The sequence below is a fragment of the Cetorhinus maximus genome, chromosome 14 (genome assembly GCF_964194155.1).
Source record: "Cetorhinus maximus chromosome 14, sCetMax3.hap1.1, whole genome shotgun sequence".
Taxonomy (NCBI): Eukaryota; Metazoa; Chordata; class Chondrichthyes; order Lamniformes; family Cetorhinidae; genus Cetorhinus; species Cetorhinus maximus.
In genome coordinates this window covers 11,189,058-11,207,721 of record NC_135892.1, presented here as the reverse complement: position 1 = coordinate 11,207,721, position 18,664 = coordinate 11,189,058, and the positions used below count along the sequence as shown (strand labels likewise).

Below are 18,664 nucleotides of genomic sequence, written 5' to 3'. Positions count from 1 at the left end.
GAAGCAGAATTGTGTTAATTTTTCTTTGTCCACATGGATACCAAATGATTTTAATTATATATGGGCTGATCAGAAGGCAACGACAAACCACTACAGTACTTTAAATAAAAGCAAAATACTGCAGATGCTGGGTTTCTGAAATCAGAATAGAAAGTGCTGGAAAAAATTCAGCAGGTCTGGTAGCACCTGTGGCGAGTGAAACAGAGTTAACGTTTTGAGTCTAATTTGACTCTTCTTCAGAACTTTGGAACCCGTTCTAAAGAAGAGTCATATCGGACTGTAAAAGTTAACTCTGTTGGAGCTTGCTGTGCGCACGTTTAATGTCGCATTTCCGACATTACAACAGTGGCTGCATTTCAAAAAATACTTTATTGGCTGAAAAGCATTTTGGGACATCCTGAGGGAGTGAAAGGCGCTATATAAATGCAAATATGTCTTTTTCGTAGACCTGAAACTACGAATTGAAGGTAGGAGTCTTCAAGGTCCACGTGGTGCGGCGAGAGGTATGCAGTGCGCATGACAGAAGGGGGTCCTCACTGGACTGCTGACGTCACTACGAATACGCTCTATCTCCGTCAGTGCGGGGAAATCCGGCGAGTACCGCGGGCAGCCCCTGGGTCGAGGCCTTCAGGAGCGGCGATCATGGCGACGGCGATGGTGAGCGAGGCGGAGACAGGCCCGGAGTTAGAGCCGGCTGCCGAGTTCCTCAGCGTCGCCAAGAAGCGGAGCAAGAGAAAGAGAAAGTTGGAGTTGGAGACGGGAGCGGCAAATATGGAGACGGAGCAGCCCCAGCCCCAGCCCCGCAAAAGGCCCGAGTTCCCCGCCGTGTCCGGGCAGCAGCTTGTGGTGAGGGGCAATGTGAAGCCAACCCCCCCCCTTCTCTGTCAGCTCCTCCCTAAACCGCCTCAGCCCGCCCCCACCCCCTCCTCAACCCCCCCCGACCCCCTCCTCAACCCCCCCGACCCCCTCCTCAACCCCCCCCCAACCCCCTCCTCAACACCCCCCGACCCCCTCCTCAACCCCCCCGACCCCCTCCTCAACCCCCCCCCGACCCCCTCCTCAACACCCCCCCGACCCCCTCCTCAACCCCCCCGACCCCCTCCTCAACCCCCCCCCGACCCCCTCCTCAACCCCCCCCCGACCCCCTCCTCAACACCCCCCCGACCCCCTCCTCAACCCCCCCCCGACCCCCTCCTCAACACCCCCCCGACCCCCTCCTCAACACCCCCCCGACCCCCTCCTCAACCCCCCCGACCCCCTCCTCAACCCCCCCCCAACCCCCTCCTCAACACCCCCCCGACCCCCTCCTCGACCCCCCCGACCCCCTCCTCGACCCCCCCGACCCCCTCCTCGACCCCCCCGACCCCCTCCTCGACCCCCCCGACCCCCTCCTCAACCCCCCCCGACCCCCTCCTCAACCCCCCCCGACCCCCTCCTCAACCCCCCCCGACCCCCTCCTCAACCCCTCCCGACCCCCTCCTCAACCCCCCCGACCCCCTCCTCAACCCCTCCCGACCCCCTCCTCAACCCCCCCCCGACCCCCTCCTCAACCCCCCCCCGACCCCCTCCTCAACCCCTCCCGACCCCCTCCTCAACCCCCCCCCGACCCCCTCCTCAACCCCTCCCGACCCCCTCCTCAACCCCCCCCGACCCCCTCCTCAACCCCCCCCGACCCCCTCCTCAACCCCCCCCCCGACCCCCTCCTCAACCCCTCCCGACCCCCTCCTCAACCCCTCCCGACCCCCTCCTCAACCCCCCCCCGACCCCCTCCTCAACCCCTCCCGACCCCCTCCTCAACCCCCCCCGACCCACTCCCCGAAACCCCCCCGATCCCCTCCCCGAACCCCTCCCCGAACCCCCCCTCCACGACCCCACCCCCCTCTTCCCCGACCTCCCCCTCGACTCCCCCTTTCCAGTCCCCCTCCCCAACCCCCTCCTCGGCCCCCCGTCCCCGAGGCCCCCCCCCCCCCCCCCCCCGACTGACTCCCTTCTTGAACTCCCCCCTCCGGCTGATTTCAAAGAGGTGATGGAAGCAGCAGGCGGGGTGAGACCGAGAAACGTGCTGAGTGGAAGGGCAAGCTGGAAGCAGATTTTTAATCAGTCGAATTCCTCTCCTTTCTCCCCACCCCTGTTAGAGGTCATTGTTCTGTGTAGGGTTTGTTTTTTGTTTACATTCATCCTGTTTGCTATCCGCTTTCTTTCAGGATGGAAAGGATGAAATTCGCAAAATAGCTGTACCCGCACATAGATATACACCTCTGAAAGAAAATTGGTTAAAAATCTTTACCCCGATTGTTGAACACTTGCAGCTACAAGTGAGATTTAACTTGAAAACTAGAAATGTTGAAATCAAGGTAACTATACTCAGCAATGTAGTTATAAAAGGAAATAAAATGTGTATTTAAAGATGTGAATCAGGTGCTGTTTCAGTTTGGGTGTCCTGCGCAAGGGAGGGAGGGTAAATTGTCAAGTTTCCTCTCTTTGGAACCGGTTATGCGTACACTGTGTGCTATGTTTAAAATAATAGAGAATTATCCATAAGAGAATCATAGAACAGTTAGAGCACAGAAACAGGCCATTCGGCCCAACACATCTGTGCTGGCTCTTTGCAAGATCAATTTGCCTTGTCCCACTCCCTCACTTTTTCTGATGAACCCTCCAAATCTTTTCTCTTCAGGTAATTGTCCAATACCTATTTGAGAGCCATGATTAAATCTGCCTCCACCATACACTCGGGCAGTGCATTCCAGATCTAACCCACTCGGTGCCTTGTTTTCTGGTCTAGAATCTATATCCTCTTTTATAATTTCTCTGTTAATATTAAAGTATAAATGCACTAGCTCAGTTTCATTGCAGTAAAGACCCTCTTTTAAGAACAAAAATAGGCTTAAATCTGTTTCTAATTGAACTTGACAATCCAAATCATCTTGTGGTTTAATGAGTGCAGCCAGATTTTTGAGCTAACTCCCTGTAGGAGTGTTACAGGTTCAAGTCTGATCATTGATCTTTTTTGATCAATGGTATATAATAATTTTTAAGTGGATGGTATTTTAGACTAAACTTGTAACCTTCACAAAAGCAAAAATATTGCAGATGCTGGGAATCTGATATTAAAAACAGAAAATGTTGGAAATGTAGCAGGTCAGGCAGTATCTGTGGAGAGAGAAACATTGTTAACGTTTCAGGTCGATGCTGGCTCTGATGAAAGAAATGTTAACTCTTGCTTTTCCCCCCCAAATGCTGTCAGACCTGCTGAGTATTTTCAGCATTTTCTGGTTCTGGTGTAGCCATTGTTCTATAAATGCAATTGTTTTGGCAGCTCTGAAGCATCTTGATGAAAGATGAGTGCTTGACATCTGTTGCTGTTTCATAAAATATTTATGCAATTCTTTGCCAGACTTGTAAAAACACACAAGATATAGCTTCACTTACGAAGGCTGCAGACTTTGTAAAGGCCTTTGTTCTTGGTTTCCAAGTGGAGGTAAGTCAATGCATTGTAATTAAGGGTGGGTATTTGCCAAGTATCTACTTGCATTGAAATAACATGTAAACAATATGTAATACTGTTAAATTTGTGAATTACCAATAACTGCCAATCTATTAAAATGGACGTTGGTTAGAATGGGGTTGGATGTTGTTCAGTCACGAAATTCAGTGATCACCTTTGACAATATCTACAGTGAGGCATTTCTGAAACTGTAGTATTACCACCGGTGATCCTCCTTTGCCAGACATATGTAACTGCACTGTCCCTGCAAAGAACAAATATTATTTAAAGGATTCCACCCCATCCCTGCCAAATTAAAAGTTGAGAACGTGCTTTCTAAGTGCAATGTGCCGGACCCACTCAGGAAAGTAATTTTATCTAACTTATCCAAGACTTGAGGAGCAAATATGTGCACAGTTTGCGGAGGTGTGTAAAAACAGTAAAAATAGGGTAATTATATAAGGTGATTTCAACTTTCCCAACATTAATTGGGATAGACATGGTGTTAAGGGCTTGGATGGAGTGGATTTCTTGAAATGTGTACAGGATAATTTTTTAGGTCAATATGTAGAGGGCCCAACAAGGGACAGCGCAGTGCTGGACCTAATTCTGGGGAATGAAGCCGGGCAGGTGGCTGAGGTGGTGGTGGGAAAGCATTTTAGTGATAGCGACCACAACATGGTACAATTTAAGCTTGTTATGGACAAAGAAATAGACAAGTTGCAAAGAAATGTTTTGGATTGGGGAGAGCGGATTTTAGTAAAATAAGGCAGGATCTGGCCAAGGTAGACTGGGAACAGCTACTTGTGGGGAAATCTACAGAGAAGCAGTGGGGGGCATTCAAAAAGGAAATGGGGAGGGTACAGGCTCAACATGTTCCCTCTAGGGTGATAGGAAGGAGTAACAAGCCCAGAGAACCTTGAATGACCAGAGATATTCAGCATACGATGAGAAGGAAAAGAGAGGCTTTTAGCAGGTACAAGGGGAGCAAATCAGTGGAGGCAATAGTGTAGTACAGAAAGTGCAGGGTGGAGCTTAAGAAAGCAATTAGGAGAGCAAAGAGGGGATATGAGAACGCTCTGGTTGGTAAAAGTAGGGAAAATCCCAAGATATTCTATAAGTATATCAATGGGAAGAGGATAACCAGGGAAAGAGTAGGGCCCATTAGGGACCAAGGGGGCAATCTGGTGGTGCCAGAGGACATCGGTAGAACGAATACTTCACATCTGTCTTCACCCAAGAGAATGAGGATGAAGGTATGGAACTCGAGGAGAGACTGCGAGGTTCTTGAGCAAATTGATATAGGGAATGACAAGGTATTGGAGGTGTTGGCAGGCTTAAGTGGACAAGTCACCAAGTCTGGATGATTTGTGTCCCAGACTGCTGAGGGAGGCAGGGGAGGAGATCGCAGGGGCTCTGACCCAAATTTTTAATTCCACTCTGGCCACGGGGGAGGTGCCAGAGGACTGGAGAACAGCTAATGTGGTTCTGCTATTTAAGAAGGATTGTTGAGATAAGCCAGGGAATTACAGACCAGTGAGTCTCACTTCAGTGGTAGGGAAACTATTGGAGAAAATTCTGAAGGAGAATCTATCTCCACTTGGAGAGGCAAGGTTTGATCAGGGATAGTCAGCATGGCTTTGTCAGAGGGAGGTAATGCCTAACATATTTGACTGAATTTTTTGAGGAGGTGACCAGGTGTGTAGATGAGGGTAGTGTAGTTGATGTAGTTTATATGGATTTCAGCAAAGCCTTTGACAAGGTCCCACATGGGAGACTTATAAAGAAGGCAAATGCACATAGGATACAGAGTAATTTGATAAGGTGGATTCAAAATTGGCTTAATTGTAGGAGACAGAGGATGATGACAGAAGGCTGCTTTAGTGACTGGAAGCCAGTGTCCAGTGGCGTACCACAGGGATCTGTGCTGGGTCCCCTATTATTCATCATTTATATAAACGACATGGATGACTATGTGGGGGGTAGGATTAGTAAGTTTGCGGATGACACAAAGACTGGCAGGTGGTTAACAGTGAGGTTGAGTGTCTTGGGCTACAGGAAGATATAGACGGGATGGTCAAATGGGCAGATAAGTGGCAGATGGAATTTAACCCTGAAAAGTGTGAGGTGATACACTTTGGAAGGAGTAATTTGACAAGCAAGTATTTAATGAACGGCATGACACTAGGAAGTTCTTGGCGTTTGTGTCCATAGATCTCTGAAGGCAGAGGGGCATGTTAGTGGGATGGTGAAAAAGGCATATGGGACACTTCCCTTTATCAATCGAGGCATAGATTACAAAAGTAGGGAGGTCATGTTGGAGTTGTATAGAACCTTGGTGAGGCCACAGCTGGAGTACCGTGTGCAGTTCTGGTCGCCACATAGGATGTGATTGCACTGGAGTGGGTGCAGAGGAGATTCACCAGGATGTTGCCTGGGATGAAACATTTAAGTTATGAAGAGAGGTTGGATAGACTTGGGTTGTTTTCGTTGGAGCAGAGAAGACTGAGGGGCAACCTGATCGAGGTGTACAAGATTGAGGGGCATGGACAGGGTGGATAGGGAGCAGCTGTTCCCCTTAGTTGAAGGGTCAGTCATGAGGGGACATAAGTTCAAGGTGAGGGGCAGGAGGTTTAGGGGGATGTGGGGAAAAACATTTTTATCCAGAGGGTGGTGGCAGTCTGGAATGCACTGCTTGGATGTGTGGTAGAGGTGGGTTGCCTCACATCCTTTAAAAAGTACCTGGATGAGCGCTTGGCACGTCATAACATTCAAGGCTATGGGCCAAGTGCTGGTAAATGGGATGAGGTAGGTAGGTCAGGTGTTTCTCACGTGTCGGTGCAGACTCGATGGGCCGAAGGGCCTCTTCACTCTGTGATTCTGTGTATGGAAAAGCTTATTTTGCCAACTCCTGAGAGTGAAAGTCAGACAGATTTGTGCCGGAGGAATTTTCAGAAAATTAGCAGCTTTGAATGGTGGAATAATTTGAAATTACAGTACATTGTACCCCTTAAAGGATTTTTTTTACTGTGATGTGTGACAGGAAATAGCTTGCTTATCGCAGTTTGTGAAATTCAATGGATTTGACCTTCAGTGCCAAGATAGATCATAATGTGTTCTGTTAATTAATATACTGTATTGATAACCACATTGACACTGGGCTTACAATTAATAAGCGACATGTATATGTACTGTGAAGCAGAAGGGAACAGCTAAGATTTGTGAAGACCTAGGTATCCCAACTAAGGAATGCCAAAGATACACTTTGACCTCTTTATCTGCAAAGTAGAACTCTAATGGGAATGGTGTAATGCATTCTATGTCCAGCAGAATGCAAAATGGGTTCATATTTATTCTACCTCCAGTATGCTACAGCGGTATACATTATCTGGTGTTATAAAGAAATTTTAACTTCTTAAAAAAAACACAAAGTTCGCTTATGTAGCATTTTATTGCATCTTAGTCTCAAAACATTCCATGTAGACTGAATTACTTTTTAAAGTCAATATAGCCACGTTTTTTAGCCACAAGATCCCACAAACAGAAATGGGATTAATGTAATTTTTCGAGTTTGATAGGTGAGTGCGTTGATAGGCATATTGAATCCCTGTTATCCTTTGAATCATGCCATGGGATCTTCAGTTGTAACTTGTGCTAGTTGCTAGTGTAATTGGTAAATGGAGTCTTGATTTAGCACCTTATCCGAGAGATTCAACCTTCAGTAGTGCAGACCTTTTGTCTTTAAATGTACAGTGCATTTAATTTACTGCTTTTTAGTCCTCATTTATTTTATCTTTTTATTATATAGGATGCCTTAGCATTAATTCGGTTGGATGACCTATTCCTAGAAACATTTGACATTACAGATGGTGAGTTTATTGTAGGTGCTTGTTTTGAGTATGATAAAATTATGACATGTTGACCTGTCTGTCAGGAATTGCAGTAACTCAACGACTAGCGTTTATATAGCACCTTTAACATAGGAAAAGGTACACAAGCGTAATCATACAAAAATTGATACAGAAATATTGGGAGGGGCATCTGAGTACTTCGTAAATTTACTCCCTTGAAGAAGAGTGGAGAGGTATGGAGGGGTGGGCAGAGAAGGAGGTGCAATTCCAGGACCTAGATGGCTGAAGGCATAGTAGTGAGTGAGGACGTGTTGAATGTATGTAGTGTTTTTGGATGGATAGGGGTGGTGGGCGGTATGTGGAAACAGTGAAGGGGCTGGAAGAGGTTAGAGGTAGTGGAGCGGCAGTGGAATGCATGGCCGTGAAGGGATTTGAACATGAGGATGAACATTTTAAATTGAAAGCATTGCGAGACAGCGTAGGTTAGAAAATGAGTGACTGTTCTGTATGAGTTGAAATGTATGGAGAGTAGAAGATGGGAGACCAGCCACAGAAGTCTGGAAGATTATAGGGTTGGGAAGCTCCAGCTCATTGTCAAATAGGAGTCAACTGTTTTCAGTAGCATTTCATCTTTTTTTAAAAAAGTGCTCAGTTTTAACTATTTATACATTTCGGCCTGAAATGCATAATTGGAAATGGTAATGCAGACTTGATTCCTTCCTCTAGTGAAGCCATTAAAGGGTGATCATCTCTCCAGAGCAATAGGACGAATAGCTGGCAAAGGAGGAAAAACTAAATTTACAATAGAAAATGTAACAAGAACAAGAATAGTTCTTGCTGACTCGTAAGTACATGATGTTTATGGGTTCTGTTTTATCTTTCAAATTTCTTCATGTGGAATTAGCATTAAAATCTCAAGTATCAAATAGTCCCACTCCCCTCTAAACTATCTTTGCTGGTGAAGTCAAGTGATGTGCTGCAGTTGTGAACATTGCCTTAGTTAAGAGACATACATCCTGCCTTTTGGATCATGATGAATCACTTGTGGAAAAGGCATTGTAATTCCAAGTTTTCACCACTTATGAAACCTAGTTGCTTTCCAATCTGCATTTTCCTTATACCTGAGTCAAGTTAGGAAACCCATTATGGCATACTGGTTGAGCTAATCAAAACTAGTCTTCAATTTGCTGAATCAGAATTGTCCAAAACAAAGTACCATTTGCTTTTTTAGGTGTCAAACTGTGATATATATACATAGTGCTCTAATTTCCTAAATACAGTAAACTGTTATCCGGCACTCTACCAATCGGAATCTTTAGTAACCGGAATTCCTGATGTTCGCCTAATATGAATCCGATTTACCAACCAGATGAAATCACGCAGTTATCCAGAACTCGTACCTGTATGCTACATTATTTTATACTTTGTTTTAATGTACTGTTGAAGATGAGAAGTAAAAATCTTTACTTCCTGAGTACTTGCATATTAGTTCATGTTACAAGTATCGCACTGTATTCCATTGGTAAATGGAACTCATTAACTGGCACCACCCATTCCTCTCACATGCCGGACAATAAAGGTTTTCCTGCAGTGTGAGACCATTTTAAAGCCTCAACTTATTCAATGTTCAAGGAAAGATAGTGTTTCCCAAAGTTATTTTTACTTTGCATATTGCTATTTTCCACATTGCTACAGTATGTTTGACCAAAAATTCAAAGTTTCTTTAAGAAAACAGCCTTTATAGAGTCATAGAGTTATACAGCACAGAAACAGGCCCTTTGGCCCACCGTGTCTGTGCTGGCCATCAAGCACCTATCTATTCTGATCCCATTTTCCAGCACTTGGCTTGTAGCCCTGTGTGCTATGGCGTTTCAAGTGCTCATCTAAATACTACTTCAATGTTGTGAGGAAATGTTGAGCCTTTCTGAAATTGTAAGTTTAATGTCCAACTTTGGTATTCAATGATGAGCAGTTGAATTAGTATTAACCTGTGTTGCGTCAATAGCACTGCAACATAAAAATTACAAAGAAATGGAGATGCCAATCTGAAGCCATGTCACTAAGATGAGCTGAGAATTGTTTGTAATGTCCGCTTGCAAAGAATACAACAGTTTCTTAGATGTATACTTGAACAGCTTTTATCTAATCCTTCAAGAATATTCCACATTTTCATTTTGTAGCTGAAGACTCCTTGCACAAGATGTCTGTGTTATACCAAATCACAGCAATCTTGACCAATCAACAGCTTATTTGAGGTGGCTGGTGTTGCAGTTTTTCTTTTGTACCTGTTTAGCAAGTACACTCATTCTCTTGATAGGCTTGATGTGTTGAACATTAGCTGGCTTCCAAGAAGTATGAGTATGGAATATTGTGTGCAGGAGTTCAATATTTGTACAATTCATTAATAATTCATAAATTATCCTTTAATTTACTAGGAAAGTCCACATCCTTGGATCTTTTCAGAACATTAAGATGGCTCGGACAGCAATTTGCAACCTTATTCTAGGTACGATAGTGATCTTGCTCTGCATGAGATTCTTTTAAAAACTAAAAATATTGAATGCAGAGAACTCCTTCAACCATCCAGAGAGGATATGACTGGAATGTTACAACTATTTAAAAAATAAGTTGGAAAATTTGCTTATTTCCTATTTAATTGGTGTGCTATTATAGTATACCACATACAAGATGTATTTTTAAGTTTCTGCCTTTTTATTTTGCTTTAACTGTCTTTTCATTGGAGTATGTCCGCTTTTAAGGGGAAGCTCTCTACTGAAGTATAACAGACCTTATTTGTTAGAGCAGTATTCCAATATTGGAATACTGCTCTAACACCTTTCACAAAAAAGCAGCTGGTTATTTAATGAGGTGATTAAAGGATTCTCAGTTGTCATGAAGACGGGACACCAACCACAGGTCTGGAAGGTATAGGGTTGGGAAGCTCCAGTTCATTGTCAAATTAGGAGTCAACTATTTTCAGTAGTATTTCATCTTTTTTAAAAAGATGTGATTCTGGTGGGGGCAGATGGTGCTTGATGTTGCTTTTCAGTAGTTACTTTTAAACAGCATTAACTAGTGGATATTGAAGTTAGAAGCAGGAATCAAAGTTATGATTATGCATCAGGCAAATCAAAATGCCAGTTGGAACAAGCTGAAATTGAGGTGACAAACAGCATAATCTTCCACGTATCTAGAATATCTCGATTTCACTGGCACTGAGGATCAGAACAAAGGCAAACTATCCTTGGCAATTCTCCATTTTGCTCACGGGCGAATAGGAACATGGATAGGAGTAAGCCATTTCGTCCCTTGAACCTTTTATATTCATAACAGTAGGAGACCATTTAGGCCCCTTGAGCCTGTTCTACCTGCGACCTAACTTCATAAAACCTACTTTACCCCATATCCCCTAATACCTTTGGCTAACAAAAATCAATCAACCTGCTAGGGACACAGTTTTAAAAGTTTAACAAGACAATTTCAGAAATGGAAAATAAAAGTCAGCAGTAGGTAGCGGATGCTGAACTAGAACTGTGCCCAGAATGTTCAATGAAAATGCTGGAAACAGATATTTGCTGGGAGACCAAATGCAGATCAGCTGACTACTTTAATGAACATGTGCATTCTGTCTAAGTCTGAACCTGACCTTCCCACCTCAATATTCCCTTTGCTTTCCATGACTTCTAGAACAGTATCATTCTGGTTATTCTGCGCTTGTTTGGTTTGAACATGATTTTCTAACTAATTATAGATATGGCCTTCACCTTTACAATAGGTAGTGTTTGATATGTGGGGTGATTGTCATTGGGAAAAGTAAAGATTTTGGCTAAAGGCAAAATACTGCGGATGCTGGAAAAACTCAGCAGGTCTGACAGCATCAATGGAGAGAAAAACCAGAGTTAACTTTGAGTCCGTATGACTCTTCAGAGCTCTGAAGAGTCATACGGACTCAATGTTAACTGTCTTTCTCTCCAAAGTAAAGATTTTGTTGCTTGTACTTCAACTTCCCCTCCCTTTCAGTCCTGGCTTTGTCTATACCCAATGATTTGCTGTTGAGCAGTATGTTCACCCAGTTTCTGTAATTAATGTGCCTGTTGATTCTTCCAACCTTGTTAAAGGATTGGTCATAGTAATAGAATTGAACAGCATTGATATTATCCCAGGTTCATTAGCAGTTGCTCTGTAAGCAGTTTTTGTCCTACTTTCACATGTATTTCTTCAACAGAAATTGAACCAACTTCATAATGGGCAAGAGGCTTGATTCTAATTCTTAACATACCATGCAATAGTCAGGATTAGGTTCAATTCAATAAAACTTCTTTGCATAAATCTAAACACCAACACTTAAATGAGTCATCACTTGGTAGTCTAACCTGCAAACCTGTTTGTCCCTGAGTCATGTGATTCTAAGAATTTAACTGTTCAGTAGCTAATGGGAAAGACTGATTTAATCTAATCTTTCTAACTTTTGTTACAGGGAGCCCTCCATCTAAAGTTTATGGCAATATCCGAGCAGTAGCAAACAGAGCAGCAGAGCGCTTCTGATTCTGCAGTGAATTCGCACAATTCAAATCAAGTGACTATGGTTTGGAAGTATAGATTGGTCTGATGGCTGAATAAATAGCCCGAGTGTTTTTAATTACATAGATCAATTTTCCTAATGTACTGGTATTGACTAATAAATCTGTATTGAATAAATCTATATTGACCTTCATGGAAAATGGGACTGAACTGAAATAAATTATTAAATGTTTTATGTAAATCCTGCATGGCTTGTTTTTAGTTACCAGGACTATAACTGTTTGAATCTAATTGATTACCATCAAGTGAACTTCAGTTTTGAAGCGGTCAATGTTTTTGTATTCCTCTGGAATTGTCCAAACTTGCATTTATAGAGTGCCTTCATAGTGGTTTGGGACAAAACTTGACAACCGTATGAGATTAGGGCGAATGAACAAAAGCTTGGTTAGAGATAGGCTTCAAGAAGTATCTTAAAGGAGGAAAGCAAAATGGAGTGTCAGAGCTTATGCCCTTGGCAGCTGAAGGTATGGCTACCAATGGAGGAGTGATTAAAGTCTGAAATGCAGAGACCAAGGAAGGCGATGAGAAAGGGGTCAAGACCATGGAATTTTAAAATGGAAGCATTGCTTGACTGGAGGCCAATATAGATCACCAAACTGAAGGGACTTGGTGCAAGCAGAGCTTTGAGATGATCAGGAATGTGTTGGAAAAGGTAACAAAAACCTCAGCAGCAGATAAACTGGGCAGTGTTACAAAGGTGGAAATAGATGATAAGAACCTCATCCTACTAGAAAGATACCAAATGATTTTTATCCTCAAATTAAGGTATTCAGACAAAAGTTTCAAATATTTTATTTTCAATTTACTTACAGTATGAAGGTTCCAATAATCCCACAGCATATGATGCAACATGCAGAGAAGAAAACTCAACATTCAACATTAACTGTTTTCCCCCCTACACAAACTAAAAACATTCCCATGTAGTAAGGAAAAGATGTATGCACTACCTTGGACTGCAGTCAAATTATGCACGAGCAAAGGGAAAGAGCATTCCCTACATGACTAACAAATACTTATGTACAAATAAATTCACAAAAGACTAGATTCCCCTTGAAACAGAGCACATGGCAGTTGACACTGGAGCAGATACAACTGGCTGGAGTTGCAAGCCATGCACTGATCCAGAGGAAGAGAGTACAGTTAGTGGAGTTCTTTTTCTTCAACATTTACCAACATTTGGCAACTTTTATATGAACATTGCAATTTATGTAAACAAGAGGAACATTTCAATCTACATGCAAAAAGTTTATCATGCAAGGACATTAAGCACCTGGATCTCTCTCACAAAGTCAGAGCCCACCAGTGTGCAGCACTTAGCTGAAGGAACAGCAATGGAAGAGAGGTGCTTGAACAATTTGATCTTAGCACCCTTTTCCATTTTATTAAATGAAGAGACTGGATTAATTACAGCAACAATTCTTGGTGTAAATTTTGTTTACTTCCTTTATAACCTACCCTACCTCCACTAGAAAGCAAAGGGATCACAATAGTTTTAAGAGGGAGAGGAACTCTAAATGCAGTTTACTAACTTGCATTGCACACGTACAAAACCGCAACTGGATGAGGATATGAGAAAGAATAATTTCAAACTTAAAATATTACAACTCCACATTCTGGATGTGACAAAGGATAACCAGGAGGTATAACTAGCTAACTTTGAATATAAAGTTTCTCCTGAACAAAAGACCACATTAATAAATGTGGTTTTCCATTTCCTGTCCAAACAGTGAAATGAACTGCATCTTTTCTAAATGGTCTATGTGTAATTGGAGATTATGCTGTTTTCAAACAAACTGTGTCTCCCTGCAAAGTCCATAATGCAGTTTAATCCAACATGACTGCAAAAACAATGACTTCTGGTTAACAGTGTCTTTAACTGGTAATCCTCACCAAGTTACCATGATAATATACAAAAAAGATGTGCCACCTAATCATCCTGCCATTCATACTTGAAGTTTCTTGGTATCTACATTATGCTGGAGTAATTACTGGAAGAGGAACTAGCTAAAGAGACAGTCCCTAACAAGGAACTCAAACATAGAACATTCATGAACACAAATGTAAATAATTGTGACCAGAAGCAAAAATGTTTACATTGAAATAGTCAACATACCAAAACCAGAACAGTGTAATTAAACCCTGTTCACATGAAAACTATTTTTCAACAGTTTTTATTACCAGACATGAAATACATATAATGGGAAACCAAATAAAAACACATTGATAATTTTATGACAAAAGTATTTTAAAATGGTTTACGTAATCCATGCTTGGCACTTCGTAGACTACTTTTTATTTTAAATCAAGTCTCTGCATCAAGTTTATTAAAGCCCAACCTACTACTTTTACATTTACAAAGCTATAGATATACTTCCTTGTTATAAAAGATGAGAATGAAATAAATAAGAATCCAGCCCCTTCCCCTTCTCCACCACACTGAGATGCTCCTTTTCAGCTGTCCTTCAGATTTTAAAGTGCTACACTGGGTTATTGAGAGAATTGAAGTTCAATAACACTTAGTTGGCTTCATATAGGCTCATGTTGGAAAAAGTGGCTTCACAGAGAAAATACTTCCATTAAATACACAGAAAGCATTGCTGGACATCTTGAGCAGATCTTCAGAAATGGAGAAGAAAGCAGAAGTGTTGGGTAGAGCCTTGAAAGAGGTCACACATCAACCACCATCTTTTTGTGGATGTCTAGGCCTCCTACAACCTGGATGGGAAAGTACAAGTGGTAAGTATTTGCCTCCATGACAGAAACGCACACAGCTGCAATCTTATATGTTGGATAATATGGGGAAAGGCTCTTCAAACCATCTATACACACACGTAATGGCTTTTAAAATGTTAAGCATCCGAAAATACAAGTATGACGATACAAAAAATAAGTCCTTTTCCAGACCATACCCTGAGGCCCTCATGCTAGGTTTAAACATATCTACCCTCCCGCAATAGAAATCTGTCAACACAATCAAAAGATCCAGCATTCCCAGATTTTATTTTGCGTTAGGCTGGAATTAAAGTTCATTTTCCAGTTCTGAAACTCTAGATTGTTATTTTACATAACGTACAACAAAAAGATACATCTCATTGCCATCCATCTTTTTTCCTCAACTCCACTGCTTTGTTTTGACTTCCATGTGAGATGAGCCTCTGCAGTCTCAGTATTAATATTCAAGACAAGCATTTCTTATATTTTATGCAGTAATAAATATCTGCAGTTTATGACTTGCAATAGATCAGGTGGAAGCAACTGTCAAAACAACAGTGACCATTAAAAGCACCATGTGTCCTGATGACTAGTATAAAAAGATTCAGTTAATCTATGCTGAGTTGGCGAATCATAGCCAAGTAAGTAGTTGGAGCTGTTGGGTTGAAAGGAAATAGTCACAGTTCTTACTTCCAATGATACTTACTGGAAAGTGCACACGTTTGGAAGGGGAGAGCAGGATTGGGCTCAGCTGTAGCACTTCAAACAGCTGACACTTGCTCTCTAGCTTCACACATAAAAGACAGCAAACCTCCTTGGCATACTTTTACTCTTAGACTATGTATCCACCATACAGTGTAGAATTATAGCCTAATGAGTTATGGGGAAACCATGCTTACATATTAAAATTGCAACAGGATACTGCTCATAAGCGGTGCCACATACGATCTACTGTTGTGTCATGAAATGCCACGACTTGTGCCACTACACCTTGAGCTAATGCAGAATTCAAAGGCTACTAATTCCAAAGAACCCCTACAAAGCCCATGAGATTGAATGATTGGGATCATATTGTGTGGAGAATAACCACCCATCCATCAAATAATTCATCCATTTTCATTCCACGAACATCTCAGTTGCATAACAAAGAAAAATTTAGTTGGGGGAAAGCCACGAAAGCCACTGTTTCGCGTCCATAGCAACAGCTATGAGACTGATGTGCTGCGGTGTAGGCCTATTCTTCAGTTACACTTGGATAGTAATATTCAATAAATGGATGTGGATTGCTCTAAGTGATACCTACTCTGTCATCATTTACATATATTTCATTGCCAGTTGATGCAAATGATATTTTGGTGCTGGCATATTCTCCACACCAACAAATTGAAGGACAGAAAAGGTTTCTCAGTCAACAGTCATTCCTGGAACCGTTTCAGCAGGTGAGCTCACATCACTGCCAAAGAATCTATTTCAGTCAATGTGTAATGCTGGTGGGTGTTCCTAGAAACGAATGTGTCTTCAGAAACATCATACCAAGTGTGGTTGGATATCTCAAATTTGCTGTGTATGTATATAATGTCTTTAACAGTATAGGAGAGAGCATTATAAATAATCATAAATGTTTCTGATAAATGGATTGTTGCATTTTTCAGCTGCACTGGTGCTGAAGAATTGAGCAAAGTGAAAGTGAACTTGCCAGTGATGAGCAAGACCTCAGTAATCTCTCCAGCAAATAAACTGAAGAACTTTTGAAATGACTTAATAGATCAGGTAAACAAATTGACAATTATAAGCAAAGCAATCCACTGTTAAAATTAGTTAATAAACAGTTTCAATACTCCCATTAAGAGCCGATAGTTCAACATTAATAAAGCCCTTATCTAACATCTGTTTCACACAATACTAACATTCAATAAAAGCATATCTATTTCATGTTCAATGTTTAAAAACTTCTCAGTTTCTAGGCTGCTCTGCCATTCAATTAGATCATGGCTGATAATCTGGCTCAATGACACTTTCCTACGCTACCCTCATATCCCTTGACGTCATTAGTATCCAGAAGTCTTGAACATGCTCAATGATTGAGCTTCCACAGCTCTCTGGGGTAGAGAATTCCAAAGATTCACACCGAGTGAAGAAATTTCTCCTCAACTCAGTCCTAAATTCCCTTATTCTGAGATTATGTCCTGTGGTTCTAGACTCGCCAGCCAGGGGGAAACATCCTATCCACATCCGCCCTGTAAGAATTTTGTAAGTTTCAATGAGATCACCTCTCATTCTTCAAAACTCTAGACAATACAGGCCATGTTTCCTCAATCTTTCTTCATAAAACAATCATGCCATCCCAGGGATTACTCTAGTGAACCTCTGCTGCCCTCCGTCAATGATAAGTATGTCCTTCCTTGGATACGGGGACTAAAACTGTACACAATACTCCAGGTGCGGCCTCACCAAGGCTCTATACAACTGAAGCAAGACATCTTTACTCCTGTACTCAAATCCTCTTGCAATAAAGGCTAACATACCATTTGCCTTCCTAATTGCTTGATGCTAGCTTTTGGTGACTCATGAACAAGGACACCCAGGTTCCTTTGGACATCAACACTTCCTAATCTCTCAGCCCCTTTGTTTTTTCCACCAAAATGGATAACTTCACACTTATTCACATTATATTCCATCTGCCATGTCTTTGCCCATTCACTTAGCCTGTCCAAGTCTCCTTGTATCCTTATCAACTTACGTCCCCACCTCGTTTTGTGTCATTAGCAAATTTGGAAATATTACATTTGGCTCCCAACATCCAAAGCATTTACATAGATTGTGAACAGCTGTGGCCCAAGCACTGATCCTTGCGGTACCCCACTAGTAACAGCCTGCCATACTGAGAATGACCCATTTATTCCAATTCTGTGTTGTCTGTTAACCAATTCTCAATCCATATCAGTATATTACTCCCAAACCCGTGTGCTCTAATTTTGTATACTAACCTCCTGTGTGGGATCTTATCAAAAGCCTTCTGAAAATCCAAATACACCACATCCACTGGTTCTCCTTTATCGATGGTACAGTTAACATTCTCAAAAAACTCAACAGGTTTGTCAAACATGATTTCCCTTTCATAACTCCATGTTGACGCTGCCCAATCATATTATTTTCAAAGAATCCGGTTACCGCATCCTTCATAGATTCTAACACTTTCACCAGTACTGGCATCAACCGGTCTGTAGTTCAGTTTTCTCTCTCCCTCCCTTCTTAAATAGTGGGGTTACATTCGCTACTTTCCAGAATCTATAGAATTTTGAAGGTAACCACCAATGCATCCACTATCTCTAGCCACCTCCTTCAACATCTAAGATGTAGCTCATCAGGTCCAGGGGATTTATCAACCTTCAATCCAACTAACTTTGAGTACTACCTCTTTATTAATACTAATTTTAATTAATGCTAAGTTCCTTGATTCTCTAGTATTTCTGGGAGATTTCTGTATTTTCCTCCTTGAAGACAGACACAAAGTAACTGTTTAGTTTCTCCACCATTTTCCTATTCTCTATTTTAAATTCTCCTGTCTCCACCTGTAATGGATCCACATTTGTCCTTTCAAATCTTTTCTTTTTCACATACCTAAAGAAGCTTTTATAGTCTGCCTTTATATTTCTCTCCAGTTTGCTTTCATATTATCTTTTCCCTTTATCAGTTTCTTGGTCCTCTTTTGCTGGACTGTAAATTGCTCCCAATCCTCAGTCTAACCACTTTTTCTGGCATCCTTATAAGTCACTTCCTCTGATCTAATGCAATCTTTAACTTCTTCTGTTAGCACGGTCAATTCACCTTTCCTGTTGAATTTTTGTGTCTTAGAGGAATGTGCATTTGTTGTAGATCATGTAATACTTGTTTAAATACTAGCTATTGCCTGTCTACCGTCAAATTTTTTAGTTTATTTTCCCAATCCACCATAGCCAACTTGCCTCTCATATCTTCATAGTTTCCTTTGTTCAGATTTAAGACCCTAGTTTCAGAAATAGATCATATCACT

At 41.9% G+C, this 18,664-nt stretch overlaps 2 protein-coding genes across 4 annotated transcripts in view; one reads left to right on the top strand and one right to left on the bottom strand.

The window, feature by feature from the left end:
• Nucleotides 1-501: 501 nt before the first annotated feature.
• pno1 (partner of NOB1 homolog) lies at nucleotides 502-12,100 on the top strand. Its single transcript, XM_078556489.1, has 7 exons — nucleotides 502-846; nucleotides 2,205-2,354; nucleotides 3,398-3,481; nucleotides 7,296-7,356; nucleotides 8,065-8,182; nucleotides 9,774-9,844; nucleotides 11,816-12,100. Exons 1-7 carry the CDS (start codon nucleotides 517-519, stop codon nucleotides 11,881-11,883), a joined length of 882 nt encoding a protein of 293 aa, XP_078412615.1. The 5' UTR covers nucleotides 502-516; the 3' UTR covers nucleotides 11,884-12,100.
• Nucleotides 12,101-12,695: 595 nt separating this feature from the next.
• Nucleotides 12,696-18,664, bottom strand: part of LOC144689414 (calcineurin subunit B type 1) — a 64,597-nt gene continuing 58,628 nt past the window's right edge. For all 3 annotated transcript variants that reach the window (XM_078556488.1, XM_078556486.1, XM_078556487.1), the window contains one exon: nucleotides 12,696-14,634. In XM_078556488.1, coding sequence (XP_078412614.1) covers nucleotides 14,587-14,634 — 48 coding nt within the window. In that variant the 3' untranslated portion in view covers nucleotides 12,696-14,586. The remainder of the gene's footprint in view (nucleotides 14,635-18,664) is intronic.

Coding starts and splice junctions, on each gene's coding strand:
- pno1 (XM_078556489.1), top strand. CDS start 517: ATGACAGAAGGGGGTCCTCACTGGACTGCTGACGTCACTACGAATACG. Junction 847..2,204: donor TGTCCGGGCAGCAGCTTGTG/GTGAGGGGCAAT, acceptor GCTTTCTTTCAG/GATGGAAAGGATGAAATTCG. Junction 9,845..11,815: donor AATTTGCAACCTTATTCTAG/GTACGATAGTGA, acceptor CTTTTGTTACAG/GGAGCCCTCCATCTAAAGTT.